The sequence below is a fragment of the Neomonachus schauinslandi genome, chromosome 2 (assembly GCF_002201575.2).
Source record: "Neomonachus schauinslandi chromosome 2, ASM220157v2, whole genome shotgun sequence".
NCBI lineage: Eukaryota > Metazoa > Chordata > Mammalia > Carnivora > Phocidae > Neomonachus > Neomonachus schauinslandi.
The window spans coordinates 113614478-113632071 of record NC_058404.1 but is presented as its reverse complement, the minus strand read 5'-3'; the positions used below and the strand labels follow the sequence as shown (position 1 = coordinate 113632071).

The 17594-nt window shown below is 40.6% G+C and overlaps 1 protein-coding gene across 1 annotated transcript in view; it reads left to right on the top strand.

The window, feature by feature from the left end:
• The window catches only part of MCUB (mitochondrial calcium uniporter dominant negative subunit beta), a 91099-nt gene that overhangs the window by 57606 nt on the left and 15899 nt on the right, over window positions 1-17594 (top strand). The window contains exons 2-4 of the mRNA XM_021684497.1: window positions 11889-11964; window positions 12467-12637; window positions 17025-17129. Coding sequence (XP_021540172.1) covers window positions 11889-11964; window positions 12467-12637; window positions 17025-17129 — 352 coding nt within the window. The remainder of the gene's footprint in view (window positions 1-11888; window positions 11965-12466; window positions 12638-17024; window positions 17130-17594) is intronic.

The following is a 17594-nucleotide window of genomic DNA, read 5'->3' as shown; positions in this document are numbered from 1 at the left end:
CTAACTAAACCACAAAATGACCATCCAAATCAGGAAATTAACATTGGTACATTACCACCATCCAATTTGTAGACCTCATTCAAATATTGCCAATTTTCCCATTAATGTCCTTTATTGCAAAAAGTTCAGAATCACAATTGAATCTGTCGTGTCTCCTTCAATCGGAAACTAACATTCTTTGACTTGCAATGATTTTGACTCTTTTGAAGATTACAGTTATTTTGTACAATGTCTCTGTTTGGGTTTGACTGGTGTTTCTTGTGATTTGATTCACATCTTTGTTAGCACTTTCACACCTGTTGTGTGTAGTCTCTCTCGGCATGATTTCAGTTTGGCCCCATTACTGATACCGGTCACTTTGATCTCTTGATTAAGGTGGTGCCTGAAAGACTTACTACTGAAATTACTTACTATTTGAACTTACTATTTTCCCCTTGGAATTAATGCTTTTGTGTGGAGGCATATTAAAACTATGTATGTGTATCTTGTTCGTTGTCAGACTTTAGTTTTTTTCATTTACTTAATTATATCAAAAGGGACTCATGTTTCCTTCAATGGATTATAATCTGTTACTATCATTATCTTAATGCTCGAATTGTTCTAGATTTGACCATTGAGAACTCCCTTCAGGCTGACTTCTGCATCTTTTTGATATGTGTCCCATTATTCGTTGAGAATCTCCTTGCTATTTAGTACAGCAAGATGCCTCTGGCTCATTTTGTCCTTTCTGTGTCCCAACCCTGGAATTAGCCATTTCTCTAAGGAATCCTGGTTCCCTTTGGATAAGAATGGTATTTAGAAGCCAAGATCTGGATGTTAGATATGCTCATTATTGGGAGTGTTACTGCTCACAGCCCCTACAGAAAGAGAAGATACACCCATATAAGTATGAAAAATATAAATATATGAAATTTAAATATATAAACATATATATATTAAATATTTGAATCTTTTAAAATGTTTATATTTACCTTTTTGGTTTTATTTATAGTTTTACATATTAAAAACCATGAACTCCTACCAGTACTTCCAATTTCATTCCAGTACTACAGAATTCATTCTAGTTTTCTCCTTTACATATTGTGGCTCCTTTTTTTTTTGACAGGATAAATCTGACTTCCATTAATCTTGGTATATTTGCTTATTTGATCAGTTTTCCTGTATGTGACAGCCTCTCATCTCTGCCACCACTCCTTCCCCTACATAGATGCCTTCCCCACCTGATTTGGGCTCTAACAGCTTGTTTTGAGCCTACCCTCCATGCAGGTGCCTTCTTCATTCCATTCGGGTCCTGCCACCCCACACTAATCCCCCTTCCACTATGCTTAGGCTGCTTTACCCCCATGCTGGCTGCCCCTCTGCAGGGATGCCCTCCAGCCACACTCGAAGTCCGACTCCCCACATTAGCGCCACTCCTCTCCCCCTCCATGAGTGCCCTTTTCAGAAGGAATCCTTAGATTGAAGAAGCATTATGAGCCCCAAGCAGGAAAAACAAAATCACATTTGTACCTGACACAACCATAGTGAAACTGCAGAACGCAGAAGCGGAAAGACCAAAGAAAATCTCAAATTTACAGAAGATCTTTTATTTATTTCTTTATTTTTTTTTAAAAGATTTTATTTATTTATTTGAGAGAGAGAGCAAGAGAGAGAGCACAAGTCAGGGGCAAGGAGAGGGAGAAGCAGACTCTCTGCTGAGCAGGGAGCCCGACCGGGGCTCCAACGCAGGCTTGATCCCAGGACCCCGGATTATGATTTGAGCCGAAAGCAGACACTTGACTGACAGAGCCACCCAGGCGCCCCCAGATGTCAATATTTATCTGAGATAATAAATGTAAACAGATTAAACTCAACGGTGAAAAGGACAGAAATTGCCAAATTTATTAACATCCTAGACTGAGGATTTTACTTCCCATACAAAAGATCTCTTTGAAAACATTACTCAGAGCTGTACTGAGCAAAATTTAACAGAGAAGGAATAAGAATGCAGAAGAAACATTGCACAAGGAAATGAGTAAAATACAAGAATAAAAAATTAATAAAACTTAATATTTTGTTGTTGGTTTTTGTTCTGTTTTTAATGTAAGCTCTACACCCAGTGTGGGGCTTGAACTCATGACCCCGAGATCAAGAGTTGCATGCTCCACTGACTGAGCCAGCCAGGGACCCCAAAACTTAGTATTTTAAACCCGGTTTTATGTACCACCTAATGCGGAGTTCTTGTGTGGAATGTGTGAAGCAGGCAAGTAAACTCCTTGGTTAGATAACTGTTTTGCTTTGAAGCTTGTCCTTGGGTCCATTAGTGTTTCATCATGATTTTTTGTAAAACCTCACCCAAGCCCTAGAGCTTTCATGATTTGTTTTTGCTTCTTTGTACCTACTCCTCCTCCACCCCCAAAATCAACTGTATAGTAGCTCATTTTTTGTGAGCTCTTCTGACTTGTCTCTAGATTACATTTTAAATCTGCCTAACAAAAATTGCACTTTGTAGCACACACTGTTTAGTTATCTTAACTAACGCTTCAGTCTCTCTCAGGGACTCCATGAATCATCAGTGTTAAAATAAATTTTTCTTTTTGATCTGGATAGTCCAGGAAGAGTAGTTTATAACATAACTGAAACAGAACAGAAACAGAAGTAATGCATACAGCAATTGGCTAGTAACCAGCAATAACTTCCACATGTTGAGTGTAGTATCTCAGCAAGACCATGTTTATATCCCTTCTAAGCACTTGGCATTTAAGCCATTATCTGGACTGACCTCAGCAGGATCCCTAAAATTCGTGTGTGTGTGTTTGTATATGTATGTATATGTATCTTCATTCTTCCTTCCTTTCCTCATTCACTCCTTTTTTCCTCTCTTCAATAAGGAAGTGCTTTTGAGAGCAAATAACAAAGGACTACAACCCATACAGATGATACTAGACTAATTTGTTTGTTACCAAGCATATTGATCTGTTGAAATATTAGAGTATATTGGCTTAAGAACACATTTACAATTAATAAATTGGTTTCACCATCACCGTATGAATGCAGTTTCTTAAGATTTGTTTGTAATAGAAGTACCTAATACTTTTTCCTCTTGTTCAGACCACTTGTCCCACGAAACTTTTTTTTTTTTTAACATGGGTTTCACTAGTGTAGAGCTAGTTTTTTTTTTTTAATTTAATTTTATTATGTTAGTCCCCATACATTACATCATTAGTTTTTGATGTAGTGTTCCATGATTCATTGTTTGTGTATAACACCCAGTGCTCCATTCAATACGTGCCCTCTTTAATACCCATCATGGGGCTAACCCATCCCCCTCCCCCTCCCCTCTAGAACCCTCAGGTTGTTTCTCAGAGTCCATAGTCTCTCATAGTTCGTCTCCCCCTCTGATTTCTCCCCCCTTCATTTTTCCCTTCCTACTATCTTTTTTTTTTTTTTTAAACATATAATGTATTATTTGTTTCAGGGGTACAGGTCTGCGATTCATCAGTCTTACACAGTTCACAGCGCTCACCATAGCACATACCCTCCCCAGTGTCCATCACCCAGCCACCCCATCCCTCCCACCCCCACCACTCCAGCAACCCTCAGTTTGTTTCCTGAGATTAAGAGTCTCTTATGCTTTGTCTCCCTCTCTGGTTTCATCTTGTTTCATTTTTTCTTCCCTGCCCCTGTGATCCTGTGTCTTGTTTCTCAAATTCCTCATATCAGTGAGATCATTTGATACTTGTCTTTCTCTGACTGACTTATTTTGCTTAGCATAATACCCTCTAGTTCCATCCACGTTGTTGCAAATGGCAAGATTTAGTTTTTCGTTTTTTTGATGGCTGCATTATATTCCATTGTATATATATACCACTTCTTCTTTATCCATTCATCTATTGATGGACATCTTGGCTCTTTCCACAGTTTGGCTATTGTGGACATTGCTGCTATAAACATCGGGGTGCACGTACCCCTTCGGATCCCTACATTTGTATCTTTGAGGTAAATACCCAGTAGTGCAATTGCTGGGTTGTACGGTAGCTCTATTTTCAACTTTGAGGGACCTCCATACTGAAAAAATGTCTTTTAAATGTGCATAACCGTGTCGCTAAGGTCTGAAAGTCTGTGTCCTCCCAATATTCATATACTGAAATCCTAACTCCCAATGGTAATGGTATCAGTAGGTGGGGGCTTTGGGAGTTGATGAGGTTGTGAGGGTGGAGCACTCATGTGCTATTACATCAGTACTAAGCTTATTTTCTTGATAAATTAAGTGATAAATACATTTGAATGGGAAAAGGATGGGAAGTGATAGTACAAGCCTCATACGGTTGCTAGAAAGATTAAGTAAGATATTGCATATAAAACATCTAGCTATACAAAGAGGGTGAGAAGAACATTTGAGATGGAGAACAGCATGTGCTATAGGCCTGAGATCTGAGAAACTTGTCACGTTCTAGGAATTGAGAGGTAACCAGTAGGATCAGAGGAACACAAGCAAGGAAGAAAGGGAATGAGACAAGATTGCTGAGACAAGCAGCATCTCATTGGCCATGATAAGCTTTTGTTTTGTTGAAGCATAAAGGGAATCCATTGAAAAATTTTACGCAGAAGAGTGGGGTGATTGTGTTTGCATTTTAAGATCATCACTTTTGCTGCTTTGAGAAGGGTAGCATGGAGGAGAGCAAGGGTGGAAGCAAGTAAACGAGTTTGGAAACTGTTACAGTAGATCATGGTGGCCTGGACCAGAGTATTAACAATAAAAATGGAGAGGAGTGGATAAACTATGCAGGGAGAATGGATGGGTTGATGGAATTGATGGCATCAAGAATGACTCCCGGGTTTGACTTGAGCAGCTAGGGAGATGGTGGGTCAGTTACTGCAGGGGGAAGATGAAACCAGAGGAAGGAAGTTTCAGGGGGTAAATCAAGAGTTTTGTTCTGGATAAATCCAGTCTCAGATGTACATGATTATGTAAGGGGACATGTTAGTCCAGCATTTGGATGTCCTAGTCTGGAACTTGGGAGAGGTCCGGCTAGAGAGTTGAGGGGCTGGATAGAAAGAAGCCTGATGGTAGTTATGTTAAAGAGTGAATGGGATTTGAGGATGAACCAGCATAGATAAACTGAAAGTTTTGGCTAAGGAGAGCCTATGAATGGGGCAGTAGCTGGAAGGATATGTGGTTAATGGAGGGTTTGGACCTTGTTAAAGATGAGACATAGCAGATCATATCTGCCTACTGAATCTGTGTTGTGAGAAGTAGTGATAGGAGATGGAGTTAAGATTTTGAGATGTAGAAGATGGAGAGCAGCTGAGGACGGCTTGGCCTTTGAAGAAGAAGGTCACTTGATTGCGGTAGGCAAGGAAGTGATAGTAAGAATAGAGTTCTGTGGTTTTTATGGCAATGGGAATAGTATTTATGGAATGGGAAGGAGTGCAAAGGGCGAGGAAGCGTGCAACAGTGCGCACTAGTCTGGAAACTGCAGTGCTTCCCGCGTCTGCAATCCGGGGTTGGGAGGTGGGTGGTGCTAGTGATGGTAAGGTGAGACCAGAGAAGCAGACAGGAATCAGCTCATGGCAAGTTTTCTTTGAAATTGTTTCTCTTTCCAATGGAGAGCAAAGAGAGGTTTTTAAACCTAGAAGTAATTTGACTTTATATGATTTCAGAAGATTAGAATAGATCTTACTGTGGAATGGATTGGTGGGAAAAGCCAGTTAGGAAGCCATTGCAGTGATCTAGGAAGATGACAAGGACCTGAATGAGGGTGGCAGAGGGTGGAGATGGAGGGAGAGGATTGGATTCCGGGGGCTCTGTGTGAATTAGAACCAGCATGCCTTAGTGGTAGTTCAGTTGTAACTACTGGTCTACCAGTTGATTTTATGGAATATTAGTTGTTGAGGATAGCTCTTGGGGCTCTAGTTCTAACGACTGGTAATGTTAGTGGTGTGAGTTCATTAAAATAAGAGGATCAGGTCTATGGAGGAACAAGGAAGCTCGGTTCAGGAGGTATTGAGGTTGAGGTACCAGTGGGCTGTCCCAGTGAGGACATCTGGTGAGCCTTCAGCAGGAAACTGGTTCCTCCAGGGATGCCCAGATGTGTCTGTTACTGTTTGATTCTGAGCTTTATGAAGATTTGCTTGTTTGGGTTCAGACTACTATTAATCTGGAGTTGTACTGAATAAACAATATGAAGCAAAGAAAATATGCCCAACAAGAAGCTTGATAATACAGTATCATACTGCTTTATGATCTAATCATCCTGCAATCTACTCTGAAGGAAAAAAATGCAAAGAAAGATTTATGTGCGAAGATGTTTAGAATCAGTTTAGCTGTAATGGTGAAAAATTGAATATAATACATAGAAAATAACCTGGAAGGTATACATCAGTGTTAACTGTGGTAATTCTGGGTGATGGTTTTATTGATGACTTTTTGTTCTGTGAGTCTGTGATGTGTAGATTTTCTAAAATGAGCATGCATTCCTTTCCGATGAGGAAAAATGTATAGAAGTGGTGTATAAAAATGGAAATGTCCAACAATAGGTAAATAGTAAATTCTGGTACATCTGTAGGATAAGTGGTTATGGGGCATTTAAAATTATTTTGTTTATGAAAAGTTTTTGAGGTAGGTAAATGCTTATAAAACATTAATGATCCGTTCTCAGTGGACTATGATTACAAGAGCATATCTCTCTGAAGAAAGGCTGGCATAAACCTCGAAGATACTCCTACATTTATTTAACGTATATTTATTGAGCCCCTATATTGTGTGTCAGGTGCTGGGGTACAGCAGTGAACCAGACCAGCTCCTTCCCTGCTCCCAGGGAGCATGCACACTTGTGGGCGGAAAGGAAATAGCATTTGTACAAGTTGTGTGAAGGTAAAGCTTTCATTTCTCTAGGGTGAAAAACTAGGAGTGGAATCATTGGGTCACATGGGAAGTGTGTGTTTAACTTTATAAGAAACTGCCAGAAGTTTTCCAGAATGGTTGTACCATTTTATATGCTTGCCAGTAATGTGTGAGAATTAATTCCTCTTCAAGGTTTCTGTATATTTTTGTGTCATACGTGGGTGAAATATTGCCTAGTTCATTAGTTTTCTTTTCTATTGACTTTATCCAGTCTAGATTTATCTAATCCATTAAGCTGGCTTTCTTACACATACATAGATTTTTTTTTTCTATTTCCAGATATCCTAATTAGTTGGTCATAGTTTTTTGTTTCTACTCGTTTTCTTATAATTTTTTGTTGATTTTCTAGAAGCTCATTCTCCCTTTTATCTCTTTGAAGACCTAAATATAATTTATATTAAAGTCAGTTTTGAATGACTCTTATTTTTATTTTCCCTAAATGGAATTAATCTTCAAAATTTATTGGTTCCTTCTTAGTATTTAATTTCTCATATATTAGAATTTTGGATTACAGACTCTACAAGTTTATCTTTCATTCTGTACTCACCAGCTTCTGGCTAGTAATTTTCTGTTGCTTTCTTTTTTTTATAATATTTTTTTTTTAAGATTTTATTTATTTATTTGAGAGAGAGAATGAGATAGAGAGATCATGAGGGTCAGAGGGAGAAGCAGACTCCCTGCCGAGCAGGGAGCCCGATGAGGGACTCGATCCCAGGACTCCAGGATCATGACCTGAGCCGAAGGCAGTCGCTTAACCAACTGAGCCACCCAGGCGCCCCTCTGTTGCTTTCAACTGGGATCCCGTGGCCAGAGCCCAGAATCCCCGATTCTTAAATTGCCACCTTAGGGTCCCTGTCCTGGAATGTTGCAGTGATATTGGAGATATCACAGATCAAGTCATCACATCAGTGGAAGGCTAAAAGGGTCAAACTTTCAGTCAGTTCTTAATCATTTTCAGAAAAAGAGGTAAAAATATGACTCATAGAGTTATAAAAATGAACACCTAATATTAAAGAATTTATTTTACTCTTATAATGTAAAGAAGCCAGGCAGATGTTATATCCAGCCAAAAGGAGAAATGAAAATTGTACACATTTATATGGAGAAAAGAATTTTAAGGTGAATTTCAATTAGAGATAAAACTGGTTGGGGGTGTGTCTGTGAGTCAGTTGGATCACTACCAGATTGGACAAAATTTATATACCTATCCATTACCTACAGTTTAGATGGTTGCAGAATGGCTCCAAACCAGTGTAAAGGGCTAGAATGTGTTAACTTGAAAAAGTGTGCTATATAGACAATATATATTTTTCTATTGAAACATTTTTTTCTGCAGGACCCAGAACCTAGCAGACTTTCCACTTGAGCCTTGCTTATGACATTGTGTCTCTCTCTTGCTTTTGTACAATGAGATACATATGTTGTTTTTTAATGGAGCAGAGAGGGTCCCTTAAGTGTGAATTTATAACACCATTTTGAATGGAAACTGCATCTTGGGACGCCTGGGTGGCTTAGTCCGTTAAGCGTCTGCCTTCCACGCAGGTCATGGTCTCAGGGTAGTGGGATCGAGCCCCACATCTGGCTCCCTGCTCAACGGGGAGTCTGCTTCTCCCTCTCCCTCTGCCTCTCTCCCTGTCTTGTACTCACTCTCTCTCTCAAATAAAAATAAAATCTTTTAAAAAAATTTAAAAAAGAAACTGCATCTTGATTTTATTAACAATAAGAAAGATATTTAATCGAAAATATGGCAGAACTTTAGAAGCAGTCTGGTCTTGTTAATTCGCCCCAACACATGCTTGTTACACATCTTCTTTCTCCTAACACCTGCCTCCCTTTTACTTTGAAGCTGAAACAGACCTCTCCTATGTTAATGATATTTTCCCTTTTGTCATCTTCTAATATAGCTGTCTCCTCCTTGTTCTCACAACCCCTATCTTCCTGAACAGTCTGCCTGTCAAAGATCAAGCGAGCTGGTATATCTTGAAGCTGGATTCCAACTTGTTCTGCTTGCAAAGCCTGTGTTCTTTCCACTGTGACCATCATGACCTTGCAGGGAGACTTAAAGAAGAAATGGCTTTTGAGCTAGACCTTGAGGGAATGACAGGATTTGTTAGGCAGAAGTAAATAAGGGGCTTTCATGAGTATCATGAATCAAAATGGTTCTGTGCAGAAATTTAGCATAGTGCCCTGAAGGTCATTGAGGGTCCTCTAGAGCCCAGCTACTCAGAGTATGATCCTCACACCTGTAACTTCGGAAGGCAGCTATGCTCACCACTATACCACCAACGCCACCTGTAACTTCGGTAATAACCCTGGGGCTTTTTAAAAATGCAGATTCTCACACCCTACCTCAGACCTACTAGATCAAAAAGCTCAGTGTGGAGTCCAGGAATCCGTGTTTTTAGCAAGCCCTATCTACGTAACAGTAGATAGTATTGTAGTATTCAGGTGATTCTTAGAGGCATGCAAATGCTTGAGAAAGCTTGGATAGTTTTCTCTGGCTACTCTACCTTTCAGAATTTCCTGGTTGTCAGGTGGTTGCCTCTAAAATGAATTCCTCAGTAGTAGACCAGAAATTTCATCAGCACCTCAAATGATAAATACTTCCTGATCGGGAATTACCATTGGCATCTAGGAACCTGACTCATAAGCTGCCTAGCTTTATATAGACTCTGCCATAGAATTTAGCTAGTATGTAAAAGTGGTAATATAGAGAAAAAAGCCTGGAAGGAGACAACCTAACCACCGTAAAAAATGATTCATGGCATTCATAAAGGTAGACTTTATTTATTTATTTTTTTATTTTTTTATTTTTTTAAATTTTTTTTTTTAAGATTTTATTTATTTGCGAGAGAGAGAATGAGAGACAGCATGAGAGGGAGGAGGGTCAGAGGGAGAAGCAGACTCCCTGCTGACCAGGGAGCCCGACGTGGGACTCGATCCCGGGACTCCAGGATCATGACCTGAGCCGAAGGCAGTCGCTTAACCAACTGAGCCACCCAGGTGCCCCAAAGGTAGACTTTATTCAGGGGAACTATGACAGTGGGGTTTTGCAGTGGGGAGAGAGATAGGGCTCAACTCCAAATACAACAAGGAAGAATGGGGATTTATATCAAAGAGCAGGGTGGGGTGGGGGTGGTGGATGGAAAATTACTAAGAGGGTAGGGTAATTGTTTGCTAAACTGACCTACCAGGATTCTTGCTGTAGGCAGACTAGGATTATCAGGTAATACCTATATATGTGGGGGATTGTGGATAATGAGGAATTTGATTGGATATCGAGGGTGGAGGATTCTGGCTAAACTGACTGGGTTCTTGCTAAAAGGGGCTCTTAGAGGACACACCCAAGGACGGGGCTCAGTCTGGCTGCGAGGAGCCAGAGTAAAGTTTAGTTAAGGAGAGAGTCTTTGTCACCACTAACAGTGATTATCTCTGGGGGAGGTTGTGGGATGGTGCAGAAGTGAAGGGGAGGGCTTTAACTTTTACACCCTACGACTTTTTTACATAGAGAAAGAAAGTCAAATTTACATATTTGACTTTTATACATAGAGAATCGTTTATGTCATTAAATATTTTTAAAGAAGTATTTTGGTAGAGAATTCTGACGTGTTTTCCAGTGGATATGTTTTTCTCAGTTTCTTGTAGTTTAACTAAAAGTGGTAGGGAAAAAAAAAAAACAGTATTGTACTGTCCATTATCCAAACTTGGAAAATTTCTGCATATCTTTATTCTCTGAGAGCTACATCTATCTTAAGAAATAGTCAGGGTTTTCTTCCTTTTCATCTTAGTAGTGAGTTATTTTTAGAAATAAAACTCAAATGAACAGCCTTAATAAATTAACGTGACATGATATTTTATTGTAACTAATAGGCCATGTTGTGTGTAATACTAGAAATATGTATCTGAATGTTTTGTTTAACTTATTGATAACATTGTTTTGATTTTGAGCATAATGGAACATCATTTGAGTCATTGTCATTGTTTTCATTTTTCATAGCAGCAAGCACATTTTTAACTTTTTGATCTATTTTAATAGCGCACCCTTGCATAAATGAAAACTTGAAAAATATAATTTAGAAAAGAATTCTTGGGGCGCCTGGCTGGCTCAGTGGAGCATGCAACTCTTATCCTCAGGGTTGTGAGTTCGAGCCCCATGTTGGGTGTGGAGATTACTTAAAAATCTTAAAAATTAGAAAAATAATTCCTCATTGCATAATTCTTGGCAAACTTGTCAATGCAAATAACCCTTTGCAAGATGATACATTAAAAAACACTGGATGTTGGGGCACCTGGGTGGCTCAGTCAGTTAAGCATCTCAACTCTTGATCTCAGCTGAGGGCTTGATCTCAGGGTCATGAGTTCAAGCCCCGTGTTTGGCTCTATGCTGGATGTAGAGCCTACTGAAAAAGAAAAAAACCCTGGATATTGTGGCTATGGTACTGATTCCTCTGTTACAGGTTCTTTTGAGTACCAAAGACCTATGACCCAGTTTTTCGGGTCTTTCTTTCAGGGACCACAGCGTCTCTGTGCCCTAGTGCGCCATGATGTCATCTGGCCTTCCTTAGCACCAGCACAACTGTCAACCAAACACCAACACAACTCTAAAACATGTCCCATAGTCAAGTAGCCATTTTAGATGTTTTAAGCCCAGCAATGCTCTCTGATGAACTTTCTGTGATGATGGAAATGTTCCCTTTCTGTGCTAACGTGGTAGCCACTAGGCACGCGGAGCTATCAAGCACTTGAAAGGTGGTGAAGGTGACTGAGAAACTGAATTATTAGTGTTAATTTTAATTTTAATAGTCACGTGTGGCTAGTGCCTACCATATGGGACAACAAAGCCGTCAGAAAGGTTTGGTGAGCTTCTCTAAGGGCTTATCTGGCTATGTGTGGGAAGCTGAAGTGTTTATCATGCTTGTCTTGTAAGTTTAAAAAAATCTTCTGGTAAAGACACTTATTTCAACTTTCCCACTTTTTCTAAAAGAAGAAATTTTTCTTACAGGTTTTGTGTGTGAAGCTGTGTGGAAACCTAAAATACTATCCATCACATCTTTATAGTACAGTGGTGCCCCCTGATGGTAAGCTTTCTTATCACTTCTTAGATTCCTATGCTGATGTATTTCCATTCTTCCAAATAAAAGAAGTAGGGGTTTCAAGCAAAATGGACTCTTCTTGTGCCCCTCCATTCTCTGCCCCCCCCCCGCCCCGCCTCCCTCCCCCAGTTCACTTCCTCCCTTTTCTGCGGTCATAATATCTCTGATGTCTTTTGGCAAACTCCCACCCCAGCAACAGATGAGTTATAGATGAATTAGAAGCAGTTTCTGCCCTCCAGAACTTAACTCTTCACCTGGGAAGACTCTAAGCAGATAATATAATAAAGTGTGACACATGCTTAATGAAATGTTATAGAGTGGTAGAGAATAGGTAACTTGTAGTGTAATGAAGTCACTGTTACAGGAGTTCAGAGGGTCATGAATTCCATATTTCAGCGTTCTTTATAGAATCTTGTATTTTAAAGTTGCCTTTTAAAAACTAAATTTTATCTATTCCTGTATTCCTACTTTTTTTTTACCTCGACAGAAATAACAGTTAATTATAGACATGGCCTTCCCTTGATAACACTCACTTTGCCATCCAGAAAAGAGCGCTGTCAATTTGTGGTCAAACCAATGTCATCAACAGTTGGCTCCTTCCTTCAGGACCTGCAGAATGAAGATAAAGGTGTCAAAACTGCAGCCATCTTCACAGCAGGTATATATATATATATTTTTTTTTCCACTTGTCTTTTTTTTTTTTTTTTTTTTAAGATTCCACCTATTTATTTGACAGAGAGAGACACAGCGAGAGAGGGAACACAAGCAGGGGGAGTGGGAGAGGGAGAAGCAGGCTCCTCACTGAGCAGGGAGCCCGAAGCGGGGCTCGATCCCAGGACCTGGAATCATGACCTGAGCCGAAGGCAGACGCTCAACGACTGAGCCACCCAGGCGCCCCTCCACTTGTCTTTTTTTGAACATTTTTTTGTTTTTATTCTATACAGTTGATTCTTTAATTCATTATATAATAAATGGTTGGCCTTTACTGTGTCCTCCATTTTTGTATATCAGTAATATGAAAAAAATTAACTCTATTGAATAAAGAATTAGTGGAATAAGTTTAATGTAAATTTCAGTTACTTATTTCATAAACTTAACCCCCAATTTTTTTCTGAGAATATTTTTTTTTTTTTTTTTTTAAAGATTTTATTTATTTATTTGAGAGAGAGAATGAGACAGAGAGAGAGAGCATGAGAGGGGGAGGGTCAGAGGGAGAAGCAGACTCCCCGCCGAGCAGGGAGACCGACGCGGGACTCGATCCCAGGACTCCAGGATCACGACCTGAGCCGAAGGCAGTCGCTTAACCAACTGAGCCACCCAGGCGCCCTTTTTTTGAGAATATTTTAATGACAGTCATTAGCATGTAATTTTCAGCACAATTTGAATAATTAGAAAACAAAATGCAGTTTTAATGATTAAAATAGCTAGTGAATAATTATATAAATAGTTCACTAATCTTTATTATAAAGCAATCATGGTCTTGTATGTTTTTTGATGGATTGTTTTCAGGAAGAATATATATATTTTTTAATACGAGTAGAGGTGGTTAATCACTAGACATTTCAAGTTTTGGGATCTAGCTTTTATGTCCTCATGATCTGAAGTGGTTCTTGGACCTACTGCCCCTACAATAGAATAAAGAATTCTTTACCCTAGCCCAACGTAGAGGCTACAAAAAGAGATAAATGACCAAATTTGCAATTTTATTTTATTGTAGTATGACATGCTTAGAATAAACTTATTGAAGCATTAGTGATTACTGTTTCAGTTTTGAAAAGGAAATAAACCTTCTTCTTCCCTGTCCAAGTTCAGAACCAAATAAGGGGTAGATATAGAAGTTGGAAAAATAGAGATTAAGAATTTATTTACTAGAGGGTCTTATGCTGAGCGAAATAAGTCAGAGAAAGATAGTTATCATACGATCTCACTCACATGTGGAATTTAAGAAACAAAACAGAGGATCATAAGGGAAGGGACGGAAAAATAAGACAGAATCAGAGAGGGAGACAAACCATAAAGAGACTCCTAACTCTAGGAAACAAGGTGGGGGTGGGGGGGGGGGGGGGGGGGGGGGGTTGGGGTAATTGGGTGTTGGACATTGGGGAGGGCATGTGATGTAATGAGCACTGGGTGTTATATAAGACTGATGAATCACTAAACACTCTCTCTGAAACTAATAATACACTATATATTAGTTAATTGAATTTAAATTAAAAAAAAGAATTACTCAACAAATTGAGCATCTAACGTATTCCAGGCACTGTTCTAGGTGCCAGAGGCAGAGCAAAGAACAATAGAGGTAAAAAAAAGTCCTGCTCTTTTTGAGGTTATCTTCTAAAAGAAGAAAAAGGTGAAGAAAATATGTAGTATGTTAGATAATAAATATTACAGAGAAAAAGAGTGGGGGCTGTGGTGGTGGGGAGGTGCCTGCGGAGTGGGTGTTTATGTGGTGTGGGGGGAGATGCTCTGGAGTTGGGGGCGTGTTGTGTGGTGGGAGGTGCTCACAGAGTGGGGAGTGTGGTGTTGGGGAGTGTGGGGGGGGGAGACGCTCACTGAGTCTGGGAGTGTGCTGTGGGGGACCACGGTGTAGGGAGAGATGCTTGCAGAGTGGGAATGTGTGTGCTGTGGGAGGAGGTGCTTTCAGAATGGGGGGAGATGGGGGGAGGTGTGAGAGGAGATGCTCTCGGGGAGGCAGGGTTGGTGGGGGACGGGGAATGCTCACTAAGGTCAGGTTCTAGGAATACCTGGAAGAGAAGGGGGAGCTGTGTCGATGGGAGGGCGCTCCTGGCAGAGGCCCAGCTGTGGGAGCCCAGCCACTGTGGCTGCAAAGGAGGCAGCTGGGTGAAGTAGGATGGGAGGGACAGGTCAGGAAAACTTTACTGTAGGTTGTGGTAAGGACTTTGAATTTAACTGGAAGGGGACCTTTTTTCCTGATAAAACCAGGACCCGAGAAGAAGGTTTTAGTCCTGTGGCCACAGTGGCCTAGCACTTCATCTCTGAACTAGACTGAACAGTCCCAGGAGCACTGAACGCCCGTGGGCCTTCTGCCCTGGGCCAGCACCTGCCTTCCTAAGCTTCTAAGAGCCGCAACTGGCTGCCAGCCCGTGTGCCTGGGCTGGGGGGAGGGCACTGAGCACAGTCCTTGCCTGGTGGTGTGGACTCAGTAAGTGCCCCTTAAGTGAATGAAACAAACGAGGTTAAAGCGGTGATTGACATGGACCCTGCTTGTTTCTAAAAATCTGAGTAGCTTTAAAACATAAAGCACAAAGGAAAAGACTAGAAATCTTAGAGAAAAAGGGCTCTTTAGACTGAGTGAAAACACTTTATTGGGGTTTAAATCAGTACTTACCCAAGAATTGGTGAAGAATTCAAGACTCTGTCATTAGCTCCTCAAAGAGTGTTTCGTGTCCATTTCCTGCTGTTCCTGTATTAGTATAAAGGATAATGTAGTACTTCGACTGAGAAATCGTACCCAGGTGATTGCTTTTTATAGCCCTATTTTAAGGAGTAGGTTTGAAGTCATTTAAATGTAATTTTTTAAATGACACTTGCAAAGTCATATAAAATGATTGGTGTGTTGCCGATCTTTAAAAAGAGAGGTTCTGTGGGTGGAATTTGCCTGCCTTTAATTTGGGCTTGAAAAGAGTGTTCTAAGCTTGTCACAGTTTTGCCCATAGTGTGGGTTGAATTATTTGGCAATTCCTGGGAAAATGATGTCACCCCAACTGATGAACAGGAACCCAAACAGCCAAATTCGAGGAACAGACCCAGGTGCAGACTTGACTTGCTGCCTTCTGGAACAAAAGAACTACAGAGAGCCAGACAGCAGGCAGACAACCAGGTTCTTCCTGATTTTACTGGCAACATTACTGCTGTCATGCATATTAATATAGCTGCAGTAGCTGTGGTTGGATGTAGCCTGGCAAATGCCAGGCTGCGTGAACATACCATCCTGGACTTTATATCACTTCTATGTGGACTGTTCTAAAGGGAGAATGATAGAGAAACTGCCCCCCCGCTCCCCCACCACCAGTGTTCTGCTTATTGTTCAAATAGTTTGCTTTCTCAACACCTGGGTTCCATTAAAGTTTAGTTCCAAAATAAAAAACCAGGCTATCTGAGAGACTGTGCAAAGCACACTGAGGTTAAAATTTTCCAGGAGGTTTTTTTTTTTTCCTTTTTCCTTGAATTGTTCCTAGGATATTTGAAATTACTATTAGAATCTCTCCTACCATTTACGACCTCCATAAAAACGACACACATGCAGACTGACTCCTTGGGTTTAATTACGTTTATTACAGTCCCTGCCGCCCCCAGCTCCTGGAAGATTCGCCTCTCTTCACCTTTCTCCAGCTAGAACAGTAGGGAGTCCTGCGTGGTCGTGGTTGGTGGTGCTGTTTGGCTACCAAGTTTGAACAAATCAGTCACCTCTAATAATTAAAAGGCTTTTAAATGTTACTATCTGTGTGCCCTGCACATACCAGTCAGGGGCTTAGCTCTCAGCAGCAGATAAGGACTCTGGCTGAGCAACGGAGTATGTCAGTAGGCTTTGGAGATTGGAATTGACAGAAAGCCAGGCTCAGAAGGCAGGAACCGAGGGAGGACATGAGCAAAGACCACGTTATCCTGGGATCTGCCTGATGGGCTTTGTTGCTGATACCCGCACCTCCTCCCCCCCGCCCCAAAGTGTCACCTCCACTGCTCTGGCCTTGCTGTGAAGAGTTCCCATGTCCCCTGAAGCTTTGCGTGACCTTGTGTAGATAGAGTCCTGCCAGGAACATCTGCCTAGATCCCAGCCCAGCTGACAGAGTGTGGAGAGGGAGCACCTGCGTGCCTTGTTTGGTCCAGCGTAATGGGAGGCAGAGCAGGAAGGAAGGATTCCTCACTGTGGGAACAGTATTGGGTACTGGAGAGCCCCCCAAAATGAAAGTGTCCACTCCTGTATTGTAAAGACCCGAGTTAGTAAATATTTTTCTATCTGTTGGAAAAATGGTTTTTACTGCCTAAAACAAGGACATATTTTCACATGATGTTTTTTCTCTCAGATGGCAGTGAAATTCCAGCTTCGACCTTAATGGAAATTTTGCTAATGAATGATTTTAAGCTTGTCATTAACAAAATAACATATGATGTACAGTGCCCCGAGAAAGGTAAGAGACACAGCTATGTAACTATCTTAACATTTCCCCTTAGTTGTGGGATTTTACAGGGAACAAGCTTAAGAACCTTCTTAATTAACCAAATGACCAAGAAGGCTTTGGAGAACCGATGTTTAAGCTTTTCTAGCAGGGGTATGAATGATCAGTAGCAGTTGACCAGCAGGACTTTTTAGTGTCGTATACTTCTTTTACACTTTTAAGATTTCATTTTAGGATCTTGAATGCTTAACCTGACATTATTGGGTTAGGAAGAAGTGGGCCTGAAAATCATGACTCCAAGTGTGTATCCTATAGCACTTAACTCTTTTTTCAAAAATAGACTTGATTTTTTTAGAGTAGTTTTAGTAGGTTCATAGTAAGATTGAGCAGATAGTATACAGTTCCCATGTACTCTCTGTCCCCCGCCCCATAGCCTCCCCCACTGTCGGGCACCAGAGTGGTACATTTGTTACGATC